Source organism: Mustela putorius, unplaced genomic scaffold, assembly GCF_011764305.1.
Source record: "Mustela putorius furo isolate JIRA1106 unplaced genomic scaffold, ASM1176430v1.1 tig00003845_pilon_pilon_pilon, whole genome shotgun sequence".
Classification (NCBI taxonomy): Eukaryota; Metazoa; Chordata; class Mammalia; order Carnivora; family Mustelidae; genus Mustela; species Mustela putorius.
Window position 1 is genome coordinate 90,618,013 of NW_025421998.1, and position 22,310 is coordinate 90,640,322.

The window sequence follows — 22,310 nt, forward strand, 5'->3', positions numbered from 1 at the left end:
CCAACCAGAACAGAGCAGTAAGAGGGCAGAAACTTGCTTTGCATCCCCAGTGCCTGCCTAACCACCCATTCTACTGCAGGCTCTTCACAGATTTTCTAAACAAATGAATAAATTGGAGACCGCGCCAGAGGACCGCAGGGCTCTCTAACAGCACCTGCCCTTCCGAGGTGCATGGGAGCGCTCTCTGCTGCTCCCTCCGCTCTGTGGGTCCACGCAGGGCCATAGCTGATCCGTGCCAACTCTAGCACGAGGCCCACGGTGGTCAACGCTTTACAAAGGAACAAGCTGGATTTCACAGAACGAAATGTATGATGTCTAGAAGGAGAACAGGCGCCAGGATTCTAGGCCCACGGGTGCAGAGAAGGGGGTGCGCAAGCACGTGTGGTCATGCCGCCAGCCCTCCCCGGGCTGTGGCGCGGCTGGGGCAGAGCACATGGGCAATGTTGGGGGCAAGGGTCAGGCGAGACGTCAGTCGGGACGGCGGAGCCACCTGTCCTGCTGAGGAGTCCAGATCTGACTCCACTGCTGATGGAAAGCCATGACAGAAGAGGGAGTGTAGGGCTGGGTCTGAAGTTCATTCTTTCTTGGGTAAGAAACCGGGGTACAGCTGTACAGCCTCACGCTAAGCGTCTGACTTCTCTGACTCAGTGTCCTCGGATGTAAAGTTAGGAATGATGATAGCAACCCTTTCACAGCGCTTCTGTGATTCTTCAAGGACACAGTGTAGACTCAGTATGCTAAAATGTCCTCCAAACACACATGTCTCTCAATAAATATTAATTGTAATGACTCCGGCTGTAATCGTCGTGGTTCTTTAGCCCAAAAAGGTACTGAGGGAAACATCCACCCCAAGATTTTCATTTGGAAGGAAGGAAACACTGCATGGTTATCAAGCATTTTTACGGTCACTCCATCCTGACAGTGATGAGGTAGTCACTGTAGACTTTAGCTTACAGAAGACAAAACTGTTATGCTAATAAGAGATCTTGCTAATATGCTAATAAGAACTAGATCTCCTCACTTCAGCTAGTGTCATGAATGAGAACTAAAATACAGATGTTGAAAGACAATTTCCACAACAGAATAAAAACCAAATCAGACCTTAAGAACAAACAGAGCAAGGACTTCCCTCTGATCAAGAAGGACTAAATTCCTGTCTGATTCCTGAGGCTTCTCTTTCTGGTCAGACACAAAGGCAGCAACCACCAACCTGTTGGGGTCTCGGGGAGAAGGGGAGCCCATCCCAGGCTGCCCGCCGCCCCTCTCCACACAGTGGAGAGTCTCTCAGCCTAGAAAAATGCATCTGCACGCTCATTGCTAAGGGATGGCAGAGCCCAGAGTCTAGAAAGAAATGTTGGCAACTTCTTTTATTTTTAAAAGAAGCAACAAAAAAATATCTGTTGAGCAGGAGAGAACAGAGAATGCTGGGAACATCACTTAACCGACCCCCCTTTCTCATTTATAATCGGCTGCCCAGTGCCTATGTCCTGCACACAAGCTGAGTCTTGCACTGAAACAGTGGCCGTCCTTTTGATCTTTAAGGATGAACTGTCAAACCTAAGAGAGGGCTAGGCAACTGCCCAAAAAAAGAGCAGCAAGACGGTAAAACATTGAGAAATAGCTGAGAAGAAGTAAAAGGAATTGGGGTTTTCCGGAGCAGGGGAAAATGTAACAAGGATCTGGTGACAGCAGAGTACAAAGGGGTGGCAGGATGGTGGGGGGTGGGGGGGGGGAGGGGGTAGATTAACCTGGCTCCCTGGCCCACCTGTAGCACAGACACACATTCCTGTGCTCCCTCCTCTTCCTGTCCCAGGCAAATCTGGAGGCTGATACAAATGTTATGTATCTTTTTTAAACAGTAACAACTAATACTTTCCATTTCGACCATAACTTAAGATTCTAGAATGTTCTAGGATGATCATTAGGCCACATCTTCTGTAGTCCCTAGGAAACTCTCAGCTCGTACAAAGGCCCTCTGCATGAGCCCCAATCCAGCCTCAGCTCAGACTCTGCACTCCAGTGGTAACCGCCAGAAGCCTGCTTCACTGCGCTGCCCCTGCTCACGCCGCCTGGACTGCCGGCAGGGCCACAGCTCTCCCACAGGGGGGCCATCTTGCCAGCTCCACTTAGCTTGCCTACCTTCTCATTCCACAGTGAGCCCATCCTCCAGGGGGACCACTGAGAGACACTGTGGCTTAGAGACATGTTCCTCTCCCTCTGAAGGGTTCTGTGCTCTAGTCATTTGTATAGCACTGTTGGCAGAGAGTGACTCTGGTTCCCACTTTCTTCACTTGTCCACAGCTCAATTATCCTCACTTTTTCTCCCCCACAAACTGAAAAGACCAAAATGACTCAACAAAAAAAACTACCGGGCTTCAATAATGAGAGCCCTCACTCACTGTGCAGTGGGGGAACTGTCTGATAGGACATTACTCTTGGCAACTTCTCCAAGAAATGTTATCAATGCCTCATCTAGGCAAAAGGAGGGAGGGTTAGGTCCGATGAAGACTTCCATACATTCCAGCACTCCCGCACACTCCCCCGCCGGCTGCGCACTAAATACCAATTCAAGACCCACTCACCGGCTCCTCGGATTTACAAGGAGAGTTTTGAAAGTAAAAGACACATTTTCCCAGAGTCCCTTGCAGTGGAATTTTATAGGTGACCTCGTTTCCAGCAAGCAGGTACGCTTTGAGTCCTAGAGGTAGAAGTCAGCAACCAGAAAGAAAGGGCCAAATTGGGGGAAATTGGGTATTTTGGCAAGAAAGGAGGCAAAGGTATCTGGTTTTGAGGGGAAAGGTATGGCGTTCAATTCTTAGCATATGTGCTAAACTGTGGATAATTTTAGCAGCAGGGTTTCTGCATCAGTCACTTTTGGCATGATTAGACATTTCTCTTGGATCTGTTGCTTTCTGCTGCAGTCCTCCCGGATCCAACTCAAGTCCTCTGGCCCTTCTGGAGAGTCTGTGAGCTATTCCCCCCCGAATAACCCCTTTCTGCTCAACTAACTAGAGTAGACCTTGCTGCAACTAAAAACCTGGACAGATACAGGATTTTCATAATTAATTTTCTTAATTCTTAATTAATAACTCTTTCCCTGAGAAATTAAAATCTCCAGTGTCCAACACAATTGCTCGCCAGTATATCCCTGGTGGATTCTAGCAGCAACGAAGCAAATTCTAGTTACAATCCTTCAGTCACTGACCATTCCAGAGCAACCCTGTCCCCATCCCCAGGAAAGCTGTATTCTAGTTATGCACCTTTCAGTTCTTATGTCTGCGTTAAGTATATCAATATTTTCTCTTCTTCTGAGTATATAATATGGAAGAAGAGGACAAAACCCTCTTCTTGGATTAAGTGGGGTTTCAACAGAGGAGAATCTTTATTAAGAGTTTCCAACTTGAAAAAAAAAAAAAAGAGTTTCCAACTTGATATCTAGTGTCGATGAAATTGTACCAATGCTAGAGTGTGGAGCTTCTGCAATATTGACGTAACCACAGGACGAACCATTTCTACCCAACGGACTGGAGTGTGGTGAGTTTTAAGGTGATTTTTAACTAAAGCAAGGGCATAGTTAGTCATCTCCCCGAGTTTCGGTGCCAATTCAGGATAGAAAGTGCCCTCTCTCCCCCAAGCAAGTCTTTTACATTTTTGGCCTTATTAGGAATCAAGTCACAGTGATATTCTCCAGCTTTTTCTCAATTTAATGCTGGGTAGTCACAGCCTAACCAACATATATGTTCCCCCCTAAAATTTAAAGAGCGCGTTCTCCACACCGAGCGTCCCATCATCTGCCTATCAAGCCACTGCCATTTTCCAAAATAAAAGAGGACAGAAATCAAACTGAAAAGTTGTATAAAACAAACATTAAAAGAAAAAAAAAAAAAGGCAGACAAAAGACCAGAACCTGATGATTTGTTTGATGAGAAGGTAACGATGGAGGGGTAAAAGGCACTTTCTGGGTACGAGCTCAGGGACTGGGATAAAAGGGCAGAAAATGGCGCTGAAAGAGACGAAAGCTCAGAACGGATTCTGCTCCTCAGCAACAGGATGGATTTCGATGAATCACTGACAGTCTCTGTCCTCATCTGGTCCCCCAGGGTTATATCGGATGAAGGCAAGGTCCCCAGAAGCTCTACTATTGAAAGATTCTAGACATCGAGATTAATCTAACATGGCCAAAGTTTCATGGGCGTATAATACTCAGAGGCAGCACGGTCTTTGGTGTCTGACCTCCAATCTGAATCACCACTTATAAGCTGTGAAGCATTAAATAAGTTGCTTACCCTCTCTGGTCTGTCCTTTCTCAAATATAAAGTAATAGAAATACAATTTCATGCACAGAGTTGCATTGAAGCTGAAATGAGGAGTGCCTATCACATCATAGTGCCCGACTCAAAGTTGGTGGGTTCCCTACCTCCCTCTTTCCTGAGTTAAAGTAGCAGGAAGCCCTGATGAATTATTCTTTCCTGAAGAAAGAGAAAAATAATTTGTAATTGCTAACTGTATGAAAATGTTACTTAAATGACTTCTTTACCACAGCTTCCACCAGTCTATGGTAAATTTCATGTGTGAAACCTTTTTTCTTTTTAGCTTATTCAGCATCTGCTACGGGCTACTCCTTGTTCTAAGCAAAAGGGATACAGTAGCGAACAGCACAAGTCAGGTCCCTGCTCTCCTGAAACGTACACTCTGGTAGATGTCTTCTAGAACAGTTTTTAGAAATAATGTTCTAGAGAGTACAGGCAGTCATTTCTCTGACATCAGTCATAACAACATTTTTCTAGATGTGTCCTGAGGCAATGAAAACAAAAGTGAAAATAAACTATTGGGACTTCATCAAGATAAAATGATTCTACACAGTAAGGGAATCAATGAAACTAAAACAACTTACTGAATGGCAGAAGATATTTTTAAATGACATATCCCATGAAGGATTAGTATCCAAATATATAAAGAACTTCTACAACTGAGTGCCAAAACCCCAAATTATCCATAAAAAATGAAAAGACATGAACATTTCTCCAATGAGGATATCCAGATGGCCAACAGACCCATGAAAAGATGGGCAACATCACTCACCATCAGGAAATGCAAATCAAAACCACAATGAGGTATCACCTCATACCTGACAGAATGGTTAAAATCAAAATCACAAAAAACAACTAGTGTTGGTGACGATGTTGAAAAAAAGGAGCCCTCACACACTGTTGGTGGGAATGCAAACTGGGACAGCCACGCGGGAAAACAGTGTGGGGTTTCCTCAAATATTTAAAAGCAGAACTTCCCTAAGATTTAGTAATTGCACTACCAAGTAATTACCCCCCAAAATACAAAAACACTAATTCAAAAGGACAGGTACACCCCTATGTTGACTGCAGCTTGATTTACAACAGCCAAATTATGGAAGCAGCCCAAGTGTCCATCGATTGATGAGTGGAGGAAGAAGATGTGGTATAGATACACAACGGAATATTATTCAACTATAAAAAAGAACGAAATCTTGCCATTTGCAAGGATGCACATGGATAGAGAGTACAATGCTAAGCAAATAAGTCAGAGAAAGACAAATACCATAGGGTTTCACCCATATGTGCAATTTAAGAAACAAAACAAAGGGAAGAAAAAGAGGCAAACCAAGAAACAGACTCTTGACTATAGAAAACAAACTGGTTACCAGAGGGGCGGGGGAGGAATGGGGAAGGGGATTAGGAGTACACTCGTAGTGGTGAGTACTGAGGCATATACAGAATTGCTAAATCACTGGATTATATTCCAGCAACTAATATAACTCTGTATGTTAACTAGACTGGAATTAAAATTTAAAAAAAGAAGAGCTCATGCTCTAGAAAGTGTCTTCCATTTGGGAGTCAACTTTGCACACGGTGGTAGGCTTTACCTAGTGCTGTGACATAGAGAACTCACTCAGGCTAATCCCATGCTTAATTCATTATATACCTTCATTTTTGATATAAAAACAAAGGACAGAATGTTTACCTTCTTAAAATGTTTTTAACTGCTATTTTTCAAGGTGAAAGCCTGAGCCGAACTTACAACCTTCATTACATATCACCAGAGGAGAAATATGTAAACAGGTCAATTATCCACTGGTCCAAGTCCAAAGAAGTCCTCACTTAATGTCTTCACCAAGTATCCTGAGGGGTCTTTCTGAATCATGTCCCCACTTTGTTCTATTTTTTCCAAACCGCAATGATTTCTGTATCCACCCAGCCCTACCACCACCCACTGCCCAGTCCCTCTCTCATTCTTTCCTCCTCATTCATTAGGCTGCAGTTTCTCCCACCCACTGGAGAGAACCAGAATGGACTGTGGACTTATGTGTACATGCATGTGTGTATGTATGTGTGAGTGTGTCTAGTCTCTGTGAGTTTCCTACTAGCATAGTAATTCTTGATTCTGGCTGATACTGAAAGCTTTTAAGGAACATCTTAATTTTTAAAGCTACTGAGGCTAAGATAGTTGGTCTGGGTTATGGCCTGGAAACTGGGATTTTTACAAGCTCTCATAGGAAGTTCTAATGTGCAACCCAGGTTGAGAACCACGATGGTCGAGCATGGGGACTTCTTTCGTTCCTTTTCTTTTCCATGCTCAATTTATGCTGAATATTTTGGTTCTCTGACTGCCTTAAAAATAAATTAATTTGAAAACTGTGTATCTCTGAGTTCTTCCAGTTTTGGAAATGTGTCACTGGATAGACAAGGCTGCTAATTTTCATTAGATCTGAGCAGTTGTTTCCAGACAAGTAATACTTATAAAGTGGGCACACACACTCATATACTGACCCCAGCCCCACTTCTTACCTTCCAAACACACACTGGAACCAGCACATTTCCATGATCTGGAAAGGGCAGCCTGAATCCTAGATATGCCATTGGCAGGTATGGCCTGCATCTGGCCACCCTACCACTGGGGGCAACCACGTCCACTCCACCAGAGATGGAGGCGCTAGGTCTGTGAAGTTAGACCTTTCTGATGATCAGTAGCAAGCCAGCCAATCCTCTTAATTGCTGGAGGATTTTTTTTTTCCTATTTCCTGTGGGCTTCAAGTTCAGTTCTTCTGAGTTTCTCCTTATGTTTAATCTGGCCAGTATGAATTTTAGAGCGCAAATACGAGCACAAACCAGGGAGATATTTTAGAGTTCCCTGAGACCTGCCGTATCATTTGCAAGAGCTGCCTTACCCTGTACCACAGAGTGGATGGCTTCAACAAGAGAAATGTATTTTCTCAGAGTTCTAGAGGCTAGAAGTGTGAGACCAACTGTCAGCAACTGACTTATTCTGAGGTGTGTCCCCTTGGCTTTTAGACGGCCATCTTCTCGCTATGTCTCCACATGGTCTTCTCTCCCCATGTATCTGTGTCCTAATCTCCTTTCTTCATATGCCAGTCAGATTGGACTGGGGCCCACTCATATGACTTCATTCCACTTTAAAGAACTCTTTAAAAGCCTTATCTCCAAACACAGTCACATTCTAAGGTACTGAGGGTTAGATCTTGAACATCTGAATGGGGGAGGAGGAAAGAGGACACCATTCAGCCCATAACACCCATGAAACAAGAGTGTAATACTACTCCTTGTCTTCCCTCAGCCGGGATCCTATTTCTACGAAACCATAGTCATGATATTTGTTTTTGGTTCCCTTTCTCTGGCATGAGAACAGAGTGTAACTTTCTGGGAATAAATAGAAAGACAGCTTTACATAATTTGAAAATTTCATGATGAATGTACTTAGTAAAATAACTTTAAAAATATATATAGAGAGAGAGAGAGCGAGAGAGGCTGAAAGGAGTGAAGGAAATATAGGACTTATCAATTTTTGCAGTGGAGATAGGAAAAAGGTAAAATAATGTAGCTGACTTCATGAAAACTATGTTCGTTGGATAATCTAGGAGAGACCCGATTTTAGATTTTCTGCCTCACGGTCTTCATGAATTTGTTCATACTTGTCAGGATGCAGTCCCAGTTTAGGGCTTGGAATATACAGTCACCACACAGCAAATGTCTTAATTGGCTTATTCTGCTAAGTTGTTTATTTGTGCGAGGAGGCTGTTCCAATCCCCGCCCCCACACCCCATCTGTGCAGAGGACTCTAATCTGGACTCGTCAATTGCCTGCTGAAAAGCACTGGTGTGATGTTCAATACACAGGGCTTGTTCAGTCTTTTTCTTGAGGTGATTCACCTAAGGTTTCCTTCCAGAAAATTCGAGTTTCCTTACCTGAAAATCCCACGTGAGTCCATCAACACACACACGTGAAAACTGCGGTGCAATGACAGGAACCTACCTTGAGGTTTGGGCTTAGTCAGCTTGCCACAGGGCTTGGAGATGGTGACTGTCTTCTGGCAGTCCGCGTTGTGGAGGGCTCGCTTCAGACTTCCGGTTCTGGTCTTCAAGGCGGTATTCAGGTCGCATTCTCCCCAGGCCTGGAACTGGTATTTGCACTCCGCTAAAGGCAGGGTAGGACCAAACAGAAATCTTTAATTTCCTCTAGTAGTGCCGTAAAGGTAGACACACTTCTGTTTTTACCTTTTTGCAGTGAGATCATTGTAGAGTCCCATGCGGTTGAAAGAAATAATTTGAAGAGACCCCTGTAGCCTTCACCCTGTCTCCCCTCGATTGTGATTGTGTTGCATAACTAGAATTCCTGAGCACAACCAGGAAATGAACAGGGATACATCCCGCAGAAGTCATTCAAGTTCTGCCAATTTCACACGCACTCATTTGTGTGTACGCGTGCGCATTTAGTTCTGTGTGACGCGGTCAGGTCTGTAGAGATGAGTGAACATCTACACATTAACAGGCAGAAGAGTTCCAACAGTCCTTTGGGTTAATCCTGTCATAGCCTTTGCCTAGGCACCTTCCTCCCTTCCCATCTCCTTGAGCCCTGGCAATCACTCATCTTTTCTCCATCTCTATAATTTTTGTCATTTTAAGCTATCTACTATTTGTGTACAAATTTTTAGAGGAACGTAAGTTTTCACTTCTCTAGGATAAATGGCCAAGAGTGAAACCACTGTGTTGTACAGTAAACAGATGTTTATTCTTACTATAAACAAAACAAAACGTGCCATTCTCCTTTCTAATGTGGCTGTACCATTTCACATTTCCATCAGCAAGGTATGAAGGACCTAGTTTCTCTACCTCCTCTCTAGCATTTGGTCCTATTTGTCATTTTAGCTCTTCTGAGAGGTACGTGGTATACGGTGACATCTCACTGGTTTTCATGTCCGTTTCCCTAGCACGGAAGAGATAGATGTTCAACATCTTTCAAGTGTTTGTCACCTGTATCTCGTCTATGGTAAAATATTTGTCCATGTCTTTTACCCACTGTATAACTGGATTCTTATTTTTGTGAGCTCTTATATATTCATTCTTTAAGACACACTTTTAAAAACTTTCTGTAGGGGAGTCTTTAGGGAACCCATATACAATTTAAGACCAAATGTATCTGAATTTCACCATGTGCTATAGAACTTACCAGCATTCACAAGAAGCACCCCAGAGGTTATAGAGAATGAGAAAAATACAGTGTGTATATTCATTATCCTTCTTTACTGTCTTATAAGTCAGAATACATTTCTGCAAAGAGTGAGAACATTTGGGGCACTGCGTACCACCAAGGCCAAGAAAGACAAAAAGTCTGGAATGTGGAGAAGACAGGTAATCTGGGTGTTCAGTAGTGGGCTTCAAAGTTGGAAGTGTTGAAAGGCTCCTTCCCAAACAGGCAGAGGAGGCCAGTAGGAAAATGACAATAATTAGCGAGAGTAAAGTCTATGGAAACTGCCTGTAAGCAGCCTGGCTAGATTTGATAAGCAAATCTATTAACCAGGGTGGACGGTGGGGAATGATCAAAAGAGGGGGGGGTCCTGAGAGCCCCAGAAAGATGTCTGGAGAAGGAGGAGGAGAGTAAATAATAGAAGGGGGAAGGAAGAAAAAAAGGAATGAGAACTAGAAGAAGAAGGAGAGAGAGAAGAAAAGACAGGTCAAGGCACACTCAGGAGGGATCAAGGGTATGGTTTATGTCCCGATGGGTAGGACAGTGGTTCTCAATCTAGGACTATTTTGACCCCAAAGATCATCTGGCTATATCTGGAGACATTTTTATGTGTCACAGTTGATGGGGGCGGAGAGTGCTGCTGGAAACCAGTGGAGAGAAGCCAGAGATCCTGCTCGATATCCTACAGTGCCCTCCCCAACAGACGCATCATGGCCCCAAATGGTAGTAGCACCAAAGTTGAGAAACCTGGGAGGTAAGGCAAGGTATCTGGTTACTTGCAATCTGATAAGATCAACTTATTGAAAATAAACAGTAATCAAGCTCAAAAAGAGGACCGGTGGAAGAACACAAGCATTATCCCCGAGTGGAAGACCAAATTGGCAGGACCGTAGTGGTGGGGCTTACCTCCAAATTGCTTTTTCCAGTTGCAGGGGATCTTACATCTCTGGGTCTTCATGGTTTGCTTACACTCGGCTCCGGTCCGGGTGCCCTCCCGGGTGCCCAGGCCACAGTCCCCACTGGTGGGCACACACACACTCCACTGCCACTCCCCACAGTCGGACTTCTTCACTTTTTTTTCTGGAAAGAAGAAAGGAACACGAGTCCACCTCTGGGAAACTCTGATTCAACAAAGTTCATTCCAGGACGCCGTAATTGCGGGGTCTGTGCTTTTGACCTCTGTCTTCACTGTCCAGTGAACCGTAGCACCTTGACCCATGGTAGCCAAGTGATTGAATCGGTGAATGATCACGAGAAGAGAGAAGGTGAACAGAAGGAGACAGAACTCATATTAGTGTAACTCCGGTGGCTAGGGGCTGTACAAAGGATATAATGACATCTCCTTTTAGAAGCAAACTCTTCTGGTAAAGATGTTCAAAGCCAGTGAAACATGAAAGATAAGGCAACATTCTTTTAGAAGTAAGGGTTGTCAGATTAGCATTTCATTGCAAGTCAATGTTCCCTTCTCTGTCTTAGAGCTGGAAGCCATAAGCTGAATGTGGTGCCTCACAGACATAAACAGACTGCCAGCTCCACAGCCTACCGTGCATGACGCTGGGAGTGACAGAGAGAAGATGCTGTATCGCTCTGAGCTTCAGATTCCCCCTTTGTTCATATGAGATAAAACAAAAATGCCCTGCGGGACTCTTCTTTGAGGAAGAGACTCAACGTAAGACACCTGCTTGCTCCTCAGCAGTCCGTACATAAGGGCTATAAGACAGTCCTTATGTTAATAACCATCAGCCATATTTTAGGACCTATGGCAGGGTGAGGACGGGGGATGTCACTTAGATTCCTCTAAAGAAAGAACAAAGGGAGGGTTGTGTATGTCATATGTAGGGTTATATGTGTCACATGTAGGGTTATGTGTGTCATATGTAGGGTTAAGGATGTCATATGTAGGGTTAAGTATGTCATATGTAGGGTTATGTAGTCCTAACCCTACAGCTTACCTGGCTTCTCTTTCTTCCCTGCTTCAGCCATGTCCGCAGCTGCCAAGATGAAAATGAACGCCAGGAAGGCAGCTGCAAATTTTCGACGCTGTTGCACATACTGCTGGGACTGCATTCTAGGAATAAACAGAGAAACAGAAGGTGGTGTCAGCCTAATAGAGGAAGGCTGGTGGCACTCCTTAAGGAAGGGTGCCATGTTCCACTTCTGGAATAGATTTTCAGAAGGTTTCTATCAGTGCTCTTGAGCAGAATTCTTTCTTTTCTCTCCCACGGCCACTGAAGTAAGTGTTCTTCTGCAATTAGGTGTTTACTGACAAAAATACAATGGTTCCCCACTTAAGAACCTCACACGAAATTACCTGCTGAAGTATGACTCAAGAATTATGGAATCAAAAGAATTTTCATGGCATAATTCTGAGCAGTGAATCTTGCTGGTAGGGATACATGGTAAGGTCTGTAACTATGGTCATCTTTGTGACTCCTGACAATTCCTAGAAACAACCTCGGTTTTGTAGTCCACATGGATAATCTGAATGAACACAGTTAATGGTCACTGGTCCACCAAGAGGGAGGTGCAAGACAGAAGTGGGGCTAGCATGCTTTATGTCAAATACATGTATAAGCTCACATAAAATCTAAAAATCTTCTCAATTCTAGGATAATAAAGAGATTACACTCACTCATAATTTGAAATTCTCCACATTTGCTCTGAGTCAAAAATCCTAGAATAACATTAGAAAGACTCCTGGAACTTGAAGTCACTTGTGACAACTAATTGTCAGCATGGTTACCCATGGTCATTAGATCTGAGGATTTTTTTTTTTTTTCCAGAAGAGTGATTTTAGATTCCCTTGAGTGTGAACAATAAAACCTCACACACACACACACACACACACACACACACACAGAATTGATATTATTCTGTTCTACAGTTTATTGTAGAACAAAGTGTACTACAATGTGTACAGTGTCCTCTGAGGATTCAGAAGTTCCCACTGAGAAAGCACAGCTCACAAGTGAACTTTCCAACCACACAACGGGCTGATCTTTGTAGAGCCTTGTAATGCCCTTGGAGCCGCGTGAAGAACCACGGTCACTCAGGAAAACGGGTATTAGTAGAAAGCTGTTGTCACTGGCTACTTCTAGCCTCAGCATTTCTAGTTTTACACTATTAAGTTCCTACTTTTATATTTATTTTCAAAAATGTTTCAAGTTAAATTCACTGAATTCTGAAGAGAAAAACCCCACCCAGATCAGGATTTCCTAAGGATACCCTTGTTTTGAGTCAAGGGGTTATTTTGCCATAGTGTGAGCTAACGGGAAGGAAAAAGAGGAAGTGGATGACATTTGGAATTAGAATGGAAATGCACCCTCTCTGCTTCTGATATGAATTCGCAACAATTCAGAGCCTGAAGGAGTGGGTGAATGGTAGACTTTAGTTTGAGATGCACTAAGGAGAAATGCACCCAAGTCCCTCCCTGTGCACAGCAATTCGCCCGTGTAAAAGGAGCCACCAGCAATGCGGTTGAGTTGGAGACCATCTTTCTTTTCATCTCCTTCTCCCCTTCCTCCTACTTTGCTTACTATTCTACATGGGCCTATATTTTGATAGCTTCCATTTTTCCGGCTGGAGAAAATGAATAAAGGTTATTTAAGAAAGTAAGGGGTTTTAGAAATAGGAGGACTAGAATCATCCCCAAATTCAAGTGTTCCCAAACATTGCCCAATGTGCACGTTGATGCCTGCTGCTGTAGGAAATACTTGAGTAATTAGCACACGTGTGGCTCACGGGTCCCCTGCTTGTGGTATTTGCATCGCTGATTGTTTGTCCTTAGCATCAAGTAAAGGCAAAAATTCTCTGTCTAAATAGTTTAACCCTGTTCGCTCTCCAGGGGCGTGCGAGATGAACAGACAAAAGGACTTGGATCACGGCGAATTGTTGGCACTGAGGGAAATAAAACAGTGGCAGAAGGCTTGCTAAATTGGCTGTTCTTTTGAATCATTTCCTTATTTTCACCTTCTCTTACCACCATTTTTTGTTGCACTTGCCCTGATAGATTTAGTTTCATGGGGTTGAACCGTCAACTGGAAAACTGCCATAGATGGTGGTGTGTAGAAACTCCTGTTGAGTTCATCTCCATCACTAATAAGTCTAAAGCTCAGAGATCAAAGGAAATTAAAGTTTAAGAAACCAACTCAAAGGAGATGAGTTAGTTTACAAAATCGTCATTCCTTCCCTAGAGAAAAAGCTGCTGAGAAGGAAAAAGAGAGCTCTCCTTCCTTTAGCATTTTAACAGGATCTAGAATTTTAAGAGGCATTCAAACTCTGGTGTAAACGCAAGACAAGAATCCTGGAATCGAACTGGCCCCTTAGCGATCTGTTTGGAAGGACGACCATAGGACCCGGAGGCGGAAATGTTGGCTCAAACTGTAGCCTGACCACCTAATTTGGGGGATGTCCTCAGGCAAATCACAACCACTGGAACTTCTCTTTTGACATCTGCAAAGTGGCAGTGATTATAGCAACTGCTTGAGAGCCTTGCTGTGAAAATGAAGATGTAGACAGAGAGCCAACCGGAATCTTAAGAAATGTATTCTTAATTGCTGAATAAAGTTAATCCACCCTTACACTCTTATTACTTAGTACAAGGAAATACTTCTCTTCAATTTTTAAAATTGAGGTATATTGACACATATCATTATACTAGTTTTGAGTGTACAACATACTGATTCAATATTTGTATTGCAAAATGATAATGTTGCTTTCTATTGAGAAATAACAAGCATCACACTTTGAACTATCTAGTATTATTTAAAAGCAAAACACAAAAGAATGAAACAAAAAAGAGGAGAGAGAGAAGATTTGATTGTCCACTGAAGACTTGTTCAGCATCATCAGGGCACAAATTCATTCTGACCTTGGACCTCCTAGGTTAAAATAAACTCAAGGACCTTTATCCCCAGTATTTTTTTTTTTTTTTTTTTTTTTGAAGTTCAGGGAAGTCGAGAGGTTCCACGTTGAGACTCAGGGAACATGCCAAGGCAATTTAACTTGTATGAAATGGGGGAAAACAAAAATCTCTTGTTGCAACTATATTTTATGCCCTCTGCGTGCAGTAACCGTGCCAGTCCCCTCTTTTTATTTTGAATACCTAGGTCCGGGACCCAGCCCAGAGTAGCTGCTCGGTCAACTTTTTGCTAGTGAAAAATATCTCCAAAACACAGCATCAAGCACAGGAATTAGTATGCATGATCAACTGATTTTTCCATCCTTTGTCTATGCCAGGGGACATGAAATTTACTGAAGAAGCCGGGCTGGAGACAACAGCCAGAATCTAAAGCAGACATACACAGTCAGTGTCCACAAGCATACAGACTGCATCATCAGAGAATGATCTGCACCATGTATTACACATCACTAGAACTTTCTAGACTTTTTGTGCTCTCTTTGCCCAAACTCCTGGGAAATAGTTTTTTTACCTTTTTATTGTAAAATCAAACACAACGTATAGAAAACCACACAAAGCAAACACACAACTTAGTGAATTATAAGATGAATTAATTTTCCACTCATATCCAAAGGCTTTACCATGTTCCCCATCGCCATGAGAGCCCTGGAGCTCCAACACAAATAGGCAGCAATTCCTTCTTTGCACTTCTTGAGGCTTTTATTCGAGTGTGCTTCTTTAGACATGTCTAATCTTAAAAAAGGTTATCTTTTACATTTCTTTTATTAAGTAGGATTATCTTCCAGCCCCCTTTTTTTCTTTCTTTTCTTGGTTTTCACTTTTTACAAGAACCAGGCCATGTAATCAGCAGTGGGCCACATTCTGGATTTTGATGATTGCAAACTCACGATGAATTTCAACATTCCTTTGTTCTGCTGCACTCTGGCAGGCTGGGAGCAGAGGCTTAATCAGACTCAGGTGTTAACCCTTTGGTGAGACTGTAAGTGGCACCGTGCTATTTCCCCAGGAGCTGCACAGTCTTTTGTTTGGCTCTTCTGTGACGGGAACAGCAATGGGTCCTACTCAGTGATTCCCGGGGGGCTGGTATGGACTGAATATTTGTACCCCCCCCAAACTCATATGTTGAGGCCGTACCCCTCGTCACCCACATGGTCCTAGGAGGTGGGGCCTTTGGGAGGGAATTAGGATCCAACGAGGTCATATGGGTCGGGCCCTCCTGAATGGGCTCCATGCCCTTATGAGACTCCTAGGAGAGTTTTCTTTCTGTCTCTGCTCTCCGCCAAGTGAGGATACAATGGGAAGCTGGCAGCCTATGACCCAGAACCCAACGATCCTGATACCCTGATCTCGGACTTCAAGCCTCCAGAGCTAAGAAAGAATAATAAAAATGATAAAAATCTACCCTGAGTGTTGCTTTAAACCTTGTCCCTTGGTTGGAGTTTTGTTATCAATCTACCCCCCCATCTGTATTTATGTGAGGATTCAGGAAGATTCCAAAAATATCCTAATGTTTCCTTTCTCCCCACATGAGCACATGCTTTCATTAAACATTTTTGGGACACCTACCATATGCCAGCCATGGAGCTAAACTCTCAGGATACAACAATGACCAGTGAGAAGTTTTTGCTTGTTCTCACGAAGCTTACACCCCAATAAAGTTTATACTGTCAAATGGCCAATAACGGTTCACTCTGTTAAGAACTATAGAATGTCATGATGTATGAGGGAAGGACCACTATTTTGCATTTCTCTTTCTTGAGGGCAAACCAAAGACAGAGATTCAGTTAAGGCCAAAGATGAATTTCCTTTAAGTTTCCTACAAAGCAAACGAAACCACTGATGGTCAGAAATTCTGTTACGGAGCATGAACTATGACTCATGTTCTAGATGACCGCAGTCATAGACTTAAATGTCTGTGTTCTCTTACTTCTCAGAAGTGACTTTAATTTAGTTTGAGGGAGATCGGTCAGCTTCTATTAGGAAGGTACTCACTTGGTTAACAAGCATTTATTGTACTACATGCGAGGACCTGTTTTAAGTACTTTATGAATACTGACATATGTTAATATTAATACTTGAAACATCACAAATGGTGTATCCATTAACTCAATTATTCAAAAACTCTGTGTACGTAGGAGTTGCAGCCTTCGTAGCCTGAGTTGGTCTAGGCAGCGGTGACAAGGATTTGAACAACACGGACCAGAGTACTGACGCCGTGGTGCTTACACTTGGTGGGCAAAGTCAAAAGTAAACACATAGGCAAGTAAAGAAACTCAAAAATAAGATAACTTCTGACGGTGGTAAATTTTATAAACAAATAAAAAGGTGATGTGATAAACAGTGAGTCGAAGAGGACTAATTAGATAGGGTGGTGACAGATGGCTTTGTCCATGTGACTGAGAAAGAGCCAGAAGACTATGGTATATCTTATTGATAATTATTTTGCATCAAGCCTCCTAATTATCACTTTCATTTCTCATTCTTGTCTTCAGAGATGGAATAGGCCTAGTCGTTTTTATAATTCTTCTGAAATTCAGTAATTAGCCATCTACTCCTCCTGACTGACCTTGTCCTCTCCACTCCGCTACAATCTCTGGATCCACTTAAGGTTCGGCCAACAACCAACGATTTCTCACTCCTATTGACTTACTAGTAAGCAGCCCAGTCAAAGCTGAAGTCTTACCATCGTATGATCTGTATGAATATCTAATCTCATGTTTCAAAACAGAAAACCAACCAAATCATCATTTTAAGAAATGTTTACCTTTCTCAAGAAAAATAATGACCACCATTTATTTAATTTAAACATGATATCTCAGTGTATTCTTTTCTCCTGTTTTCTGACTTGGTAATATAGCAGGAAACCCATTTTGACTAAAACCATGTAGCCGCCTCACTTCTGACCCTTATTAATCTTTACAGGAATGTGTAGGTTTCTTGAAAATGGCTTTCTATTTCCAACTCCACTCTAAAAACACAAAAACATCCAGGAAGAAGAAAGGGGGGAAAGATCAATCAACTGAAGCAAGAATTCAATGGAAATCAATTTGGTTACCCTTCATACTATGGCAGTGATGTGAAGGTATGTTTATTCAGCTATTTTTTGGAGCCACATGAGTTCAAAAGGGACTTGGGTCAGTTGTATTATTCCCTCGCTCCTTTCATTTGCTATAATCAAAAGTAACTGGAGATGAGCTTTTAGAATTTTAGAATGTTCTAGTTTCCTCTTAATCCTTTTTCTATCTGTTCACTGCAACCTGATACAGAGGAATAAGTAAGGGTTTTGTAGTAGGTGAGCCCTCAGTTAGAATCCCAGCTCTGGCTATGTAATGAAGCCCTGTATTTAATTTCTCTGGAACTTATCTTCTTCAGCTCTTGACATGGCTGTGAAGACTGCCCACCATGTTTTGAGAGGGGAGAGAATGCATGAAAAGTCAGCACCATAGTACCTGGCACATGGCAGACCCACAGTGCCTTTGGTTGGTAGGCTTGCTTGCTTGCTTTCTTCCTTTCTTTTTTTAAGAATATTTTACTTATTTATTTGACAGAGAGATAGAGAGAGAGCACAAGTAAGCAGAGCAGCGGGTAGAGCGCGAGAGAGAAACAGGCTCTCTGCTGAGCAGGGAGCCCCACGTGGGGCTTGATTCCAGGACCTGAAGGCAGCCCCAACGTGGGGCTTGATTCCAGGCCTGACTGAGCCACCCAGTAGGCTTTCTTACCTTCTATCGCAGCCCCCTAAACCCTTCATCCTTAATGGTATTAGGACAACAAATTGGCATTTTGCGTGGGATCTTCCTAGAATAGAAGGTAAAAAGCTGAATTTCCCCTGGGCAAAAATGGCAATCCAATTCTCCTCCTCACAGAGGACGACACGATCTTGTAATTTACCTTCTAGCATGAAGTGGCCTTTCTTGCTTCCCTCTGATCTATACTCTTGTAAAGCCTAGGTATAGACAGAATTTCTAGAACATGTGCCAATCTTTCTTTCTCACGGGAATTCCTTTCACCTGTGCTCTCCCTCCTGTGTGTCTCTAGCTGGAAAGACTGCTAATTCTCTAACTCAAAAACAGTGTTTCAGTCAACTGATCCTTGGCCCCTGCTACCCCGTACAAGTTCTTTCCCACATGTCTCTACCTAGCAAACTCTTATCACCTCCCAAGGCTTGCCACCAGGGATTTCACCTCTAATGAGGCCTCTGTCGAGGCCACATTGTCCTCTTTATCTTGGGAGCTCACTGTGTCATGTCCAATCCATAGATTTCGTCCATTCACAAACCCTGACCATACAAGTGGCGTATTATTGACTCTATCAACCGAAGCATAAAGAACCGAAAAATACCATGAGCCCACTACCCTGTTATACTGAGTAACCACCACTTAGTAAGGCCCCTTTGACTTGTCTTCTTTTGTTACCATGACTAGCAATTGAGTCTCTCTTAAAATCATTCCTTTCTTAAAAAAAACATGAAATGATACATTCTAATTGTCATGCACAAAGCACGTAGAGAATAAAAAACTGTAGTCACGGAGCAGTCGATGGAGGTTCCTCAGGTTCCTTTCTAGCTAGCTGACTCGCCCCCACACACCGGCCAGGAAGTAAGTGCCCATCTTTGGAAAACTGCCAACAGTACAAGCCTTGAACCTTTCAAGGTCCTATTAGAATGACTGACATTTAGAGTAGCCACTAAACTGAATTTCTATCAAAAGCATTAACATCAGAGGTGCCGGGTGGATCAGTCATTTTAAGCGTCCGATTCTTGATCTCAGCTCGGGTCTTGATCTCAGGGTGGTGAGTTCAATTCCAGCATTGGGCTTCATGCTGGGCATAGTCCTACTTTTAAAAATAATAATAATAATAAAAAAATAAAAAGCCTTAACATCTAGTATAACTTTCGCTGTGTGCATGTGTGATTGTGATTATATTTGTGTATCTATGTATATAGTCGTGTATATACACAAACTGTATGCATTTCCCTGCAGTAATCCATAAGGCTTTTAAGGGACAGGACACCATCTTTTCCTTACATTCATTTGTAAAGCTCAGAACAGTGTCTGACACAGAAATGTCACTGATCTAGTTGCTAAATGGATGAATAGAATAACATAAATAAGAGAAAAAATAGCCCGGTGTCCAATAGCGTAACTCACTCCACTATCTAAAATGTCACCAATTTCATACATGTATGTCCCCTCACCTGGCTTTACGGTTTCCTTGGCACAAGCCCATGTGGGATGTATTAGGTCTTTATTTTTGTTTGCGAATTATCTTCTCTCCCAAGACAGCAGACCTCTGGAGAAGAACTGTAGGTGCTGGCCGCTGATATCATACTAAGACCAGGGTGCGGAAAGCACAGAGAAGTGGAAAGACATCCCAGGGGGATGCGTTGAGCACTGGGTGTTACGTAGGTGCGACTGTAATGAAAATACATTTGAATTCATGCGTTCCCTGAACAGCTCAAGACCCTTGATTTTGGAGTAGTTTATTATTTATTTAAGCCCACTTTCTCCACCTTGCTTGTGAAACACACAATATTCACAGAGGTAGGTGTTCTAAGGTTACAAAGACAAAGGGTTGGTTAGACAAATACACCACTGTAACTTTATCTTCCCATATAATACCTGTACTTAATAATGGTGATTTCTTCTGCCTTCTATTTTTGAGAGAGATTTGTTTCTATGGGGAATTTAGTGGTTTATTTTATTTTATTTTTTTAATTTTACTTATTCATTTGAGAGAGAGCGTGAGTGAGTGCGTGCAGGCATAGGAACAGTGAGCGGGGTTGGGGGGGTGAGGGGGGAGCAGGCTCTCCCTCTCCCCTGAACAGGGAGCCCAACATGGGGCCAATCCCAGGACCTTGGGATCATGACCTGAGCCAAAAGCAGAAGCTTAAGCGACCAAGTCATCTGGGCACCCTGGGAATTCATTGTTTTAATTTTATTTTCCCTTGCTTACAGGTTCCCTTTGTTTTCAGTAACTCTTCTTCAAGCCTAAAATCATCATATTGATTTATTCTTGAATGGTTTCATCACTGTCTCAGGCTCCTGCTCTCACGTAAATAGGCATTGTGTTTATAATGAAATCTGTTACTAAATCAGCCCTTCATTTTGGCCTTGTTAAGCTGTCTTATTTAAATACTAAGCCTTGAAAAGAATGTGTCCCAAGCACGTGCATGCATAACCTCAGCACAACCTCAGGTACGCTCTGCTCATAGCACAGAAGTAAATTCAGCAGTGTTCCACCTTTGATTTTAACTAAGTGCATATCAATTAGATTGATAAAGTAGGGCATTCGTTTGATTTTGCATAATGCAATGCCTCAAATACAGAGAACTTTCAGGCCAAAATATTTTTATGGCATGGTGGCACCTGCTGGAGAAGTGTGATATTTTAGGACATTTTTGTTAGACATCTATCTGCCAACTTTTAGAGCACCTGCTAAGGGCTGGGTCTATGCTGGGAATGGGAATAGGAGAAATGAACGTGATACAGCCCTTCCTCAAAAGAGTTCCAATGGGAGGAAAGAGAAACAAGTATGCTAATTCACTGTGGTAAATATTATGGAAAAATCAGTGCTTCTGAGGGTATAGGCCCAAGTACTTATTTTGCTTAGCAAGTCTGAGTGAGGTAGAGGGTTGGAGCATTTTTGTCTGTTTTTTGGAAAAAAAAAAATAGTTGAAGTCTTCTAAGGACGGAGGCAAAGAAGACAACTTCAGGCAGAAGGAGTCACATCAGCAAGTGTATGAAGATGTTTGTGATCTATTCAAGGACCAAAAGTGATTAGAACATGGAGTACAGGGTATCAAATAGCAATGGATGGACCTCAAAAGGGGGAAGAGGGAATGAGTACATCCTGAGAGGAAGACAGACAGCGTCACGCACTAGTCTGGAGAAGAGAAGCAAGCGAAGGTGACAGAGAGAAGGAAAGACTGCTTGTTGTGCGAGTGTGGCTGCAACTGCAGGTCTCCGCCAAGATGTCAGCCACCACACTCAACAGTCTTTCCGGATGCTCTCGACGTGACTCCTCTTCAGGCTGTGGGATTCTGGTTGTTGTTCGTCAATTTATAGATGTTTTAGGGACTTCAACTTGAGGTGTTTATTACAAAGGTACTAAAGGTACTATAATTGGGAGTCAAGAACAAGATCTAAGACTCCAAACACACACACACACCCTTCTGATTTTCATAGGAAAACAAAGTTGGGCTACAGCAGTGATTTTTTAGAGCACTGGTGTTTTCCCAGAGAGGCAGGCATCAAAGGCTGGTGCAAGGCACTGAGTGCGTCCTGAGCAGGTTTGCTGAAAGCCGCCCCCAGCCCTCACCATCATCTCCACTTCGGTTCAAGCAGCTTTTCTTTCACTCCTTTCCCCCTTGGTTCCCATCTAACGTTCATCGGTCAAAAATGAAAACTTAATTGTCACCTGTCTAGCTAATCTCAACTCTACACTGGAGGGGATATGCCAATAATACAAAACTATCTGTTTAAAGCGTGGAACTGAACAGATGTCGCAAGGTATGGTGATGGAAATGTGAAATATATTTTGAGTATTCAAAATACCTTGCTCGTGGTATTAAGAGGAATTTCCATAATTCCTGTATGTAAAAATAGAAATTTTACAAGTGTGTTATTTTGACTATTCCAGACTTTACTAGAATTTGACAGGATTTTATCTTCTTATCAAAGATCAAACACATAGCTTAACAAGTACGATCATAATTACAAGGATAATATAACAGAAAGTCATATGGCAATAAAACCTTTGTTTTAATACGATGGAAAGAGAAGAGGCTGTAGAGTCAGCAGGATTTCCTCCACATTGACTCCATCGTTTATTGTATCAGTGATCTGGACAAAGTAGGTAATCTTTTATGCTCAATA

The 22,310-nt window shown here is 42.7% G+C and overlaps 1 protein-coding gene across 2 annotated transcripts in view; it reads right to left on the reverse strand.

Annotated features, from left to right (window-relative positions):
* PTN (pleiotrophin) overlaps positions 1 to 22,310 on the reverse strand; it is a 100,968-nt gene that overhangs the window by 13,364 nt on the left and 65,294 nt on the right. For both annotated transcript variants that reach the window (XM_004741693.3, XM_004741692.3), the window contains exons 2-4: positions 11,468 to 11,583; positions 10,422 to 10,595; positions 8,304 to 8,465 (exon numbers count right to left, since the gene is read on the reverse strand). In XM_004741693.3, the coding sequence (XP_004741750.1) occupies positions 8,304 to 8,465; positions 10,422 to 10,595; positions 11,468 to 11,582 (451 nt within the window). In that variant the 5' untranslated portion in view covers position 11,583. The remainder of the gene's footprint in view (positions 1 to 8,303; positions 8,466 to 10,421; positions 10,596 to 11,467; positions 11,584 to 22,310) is intronic.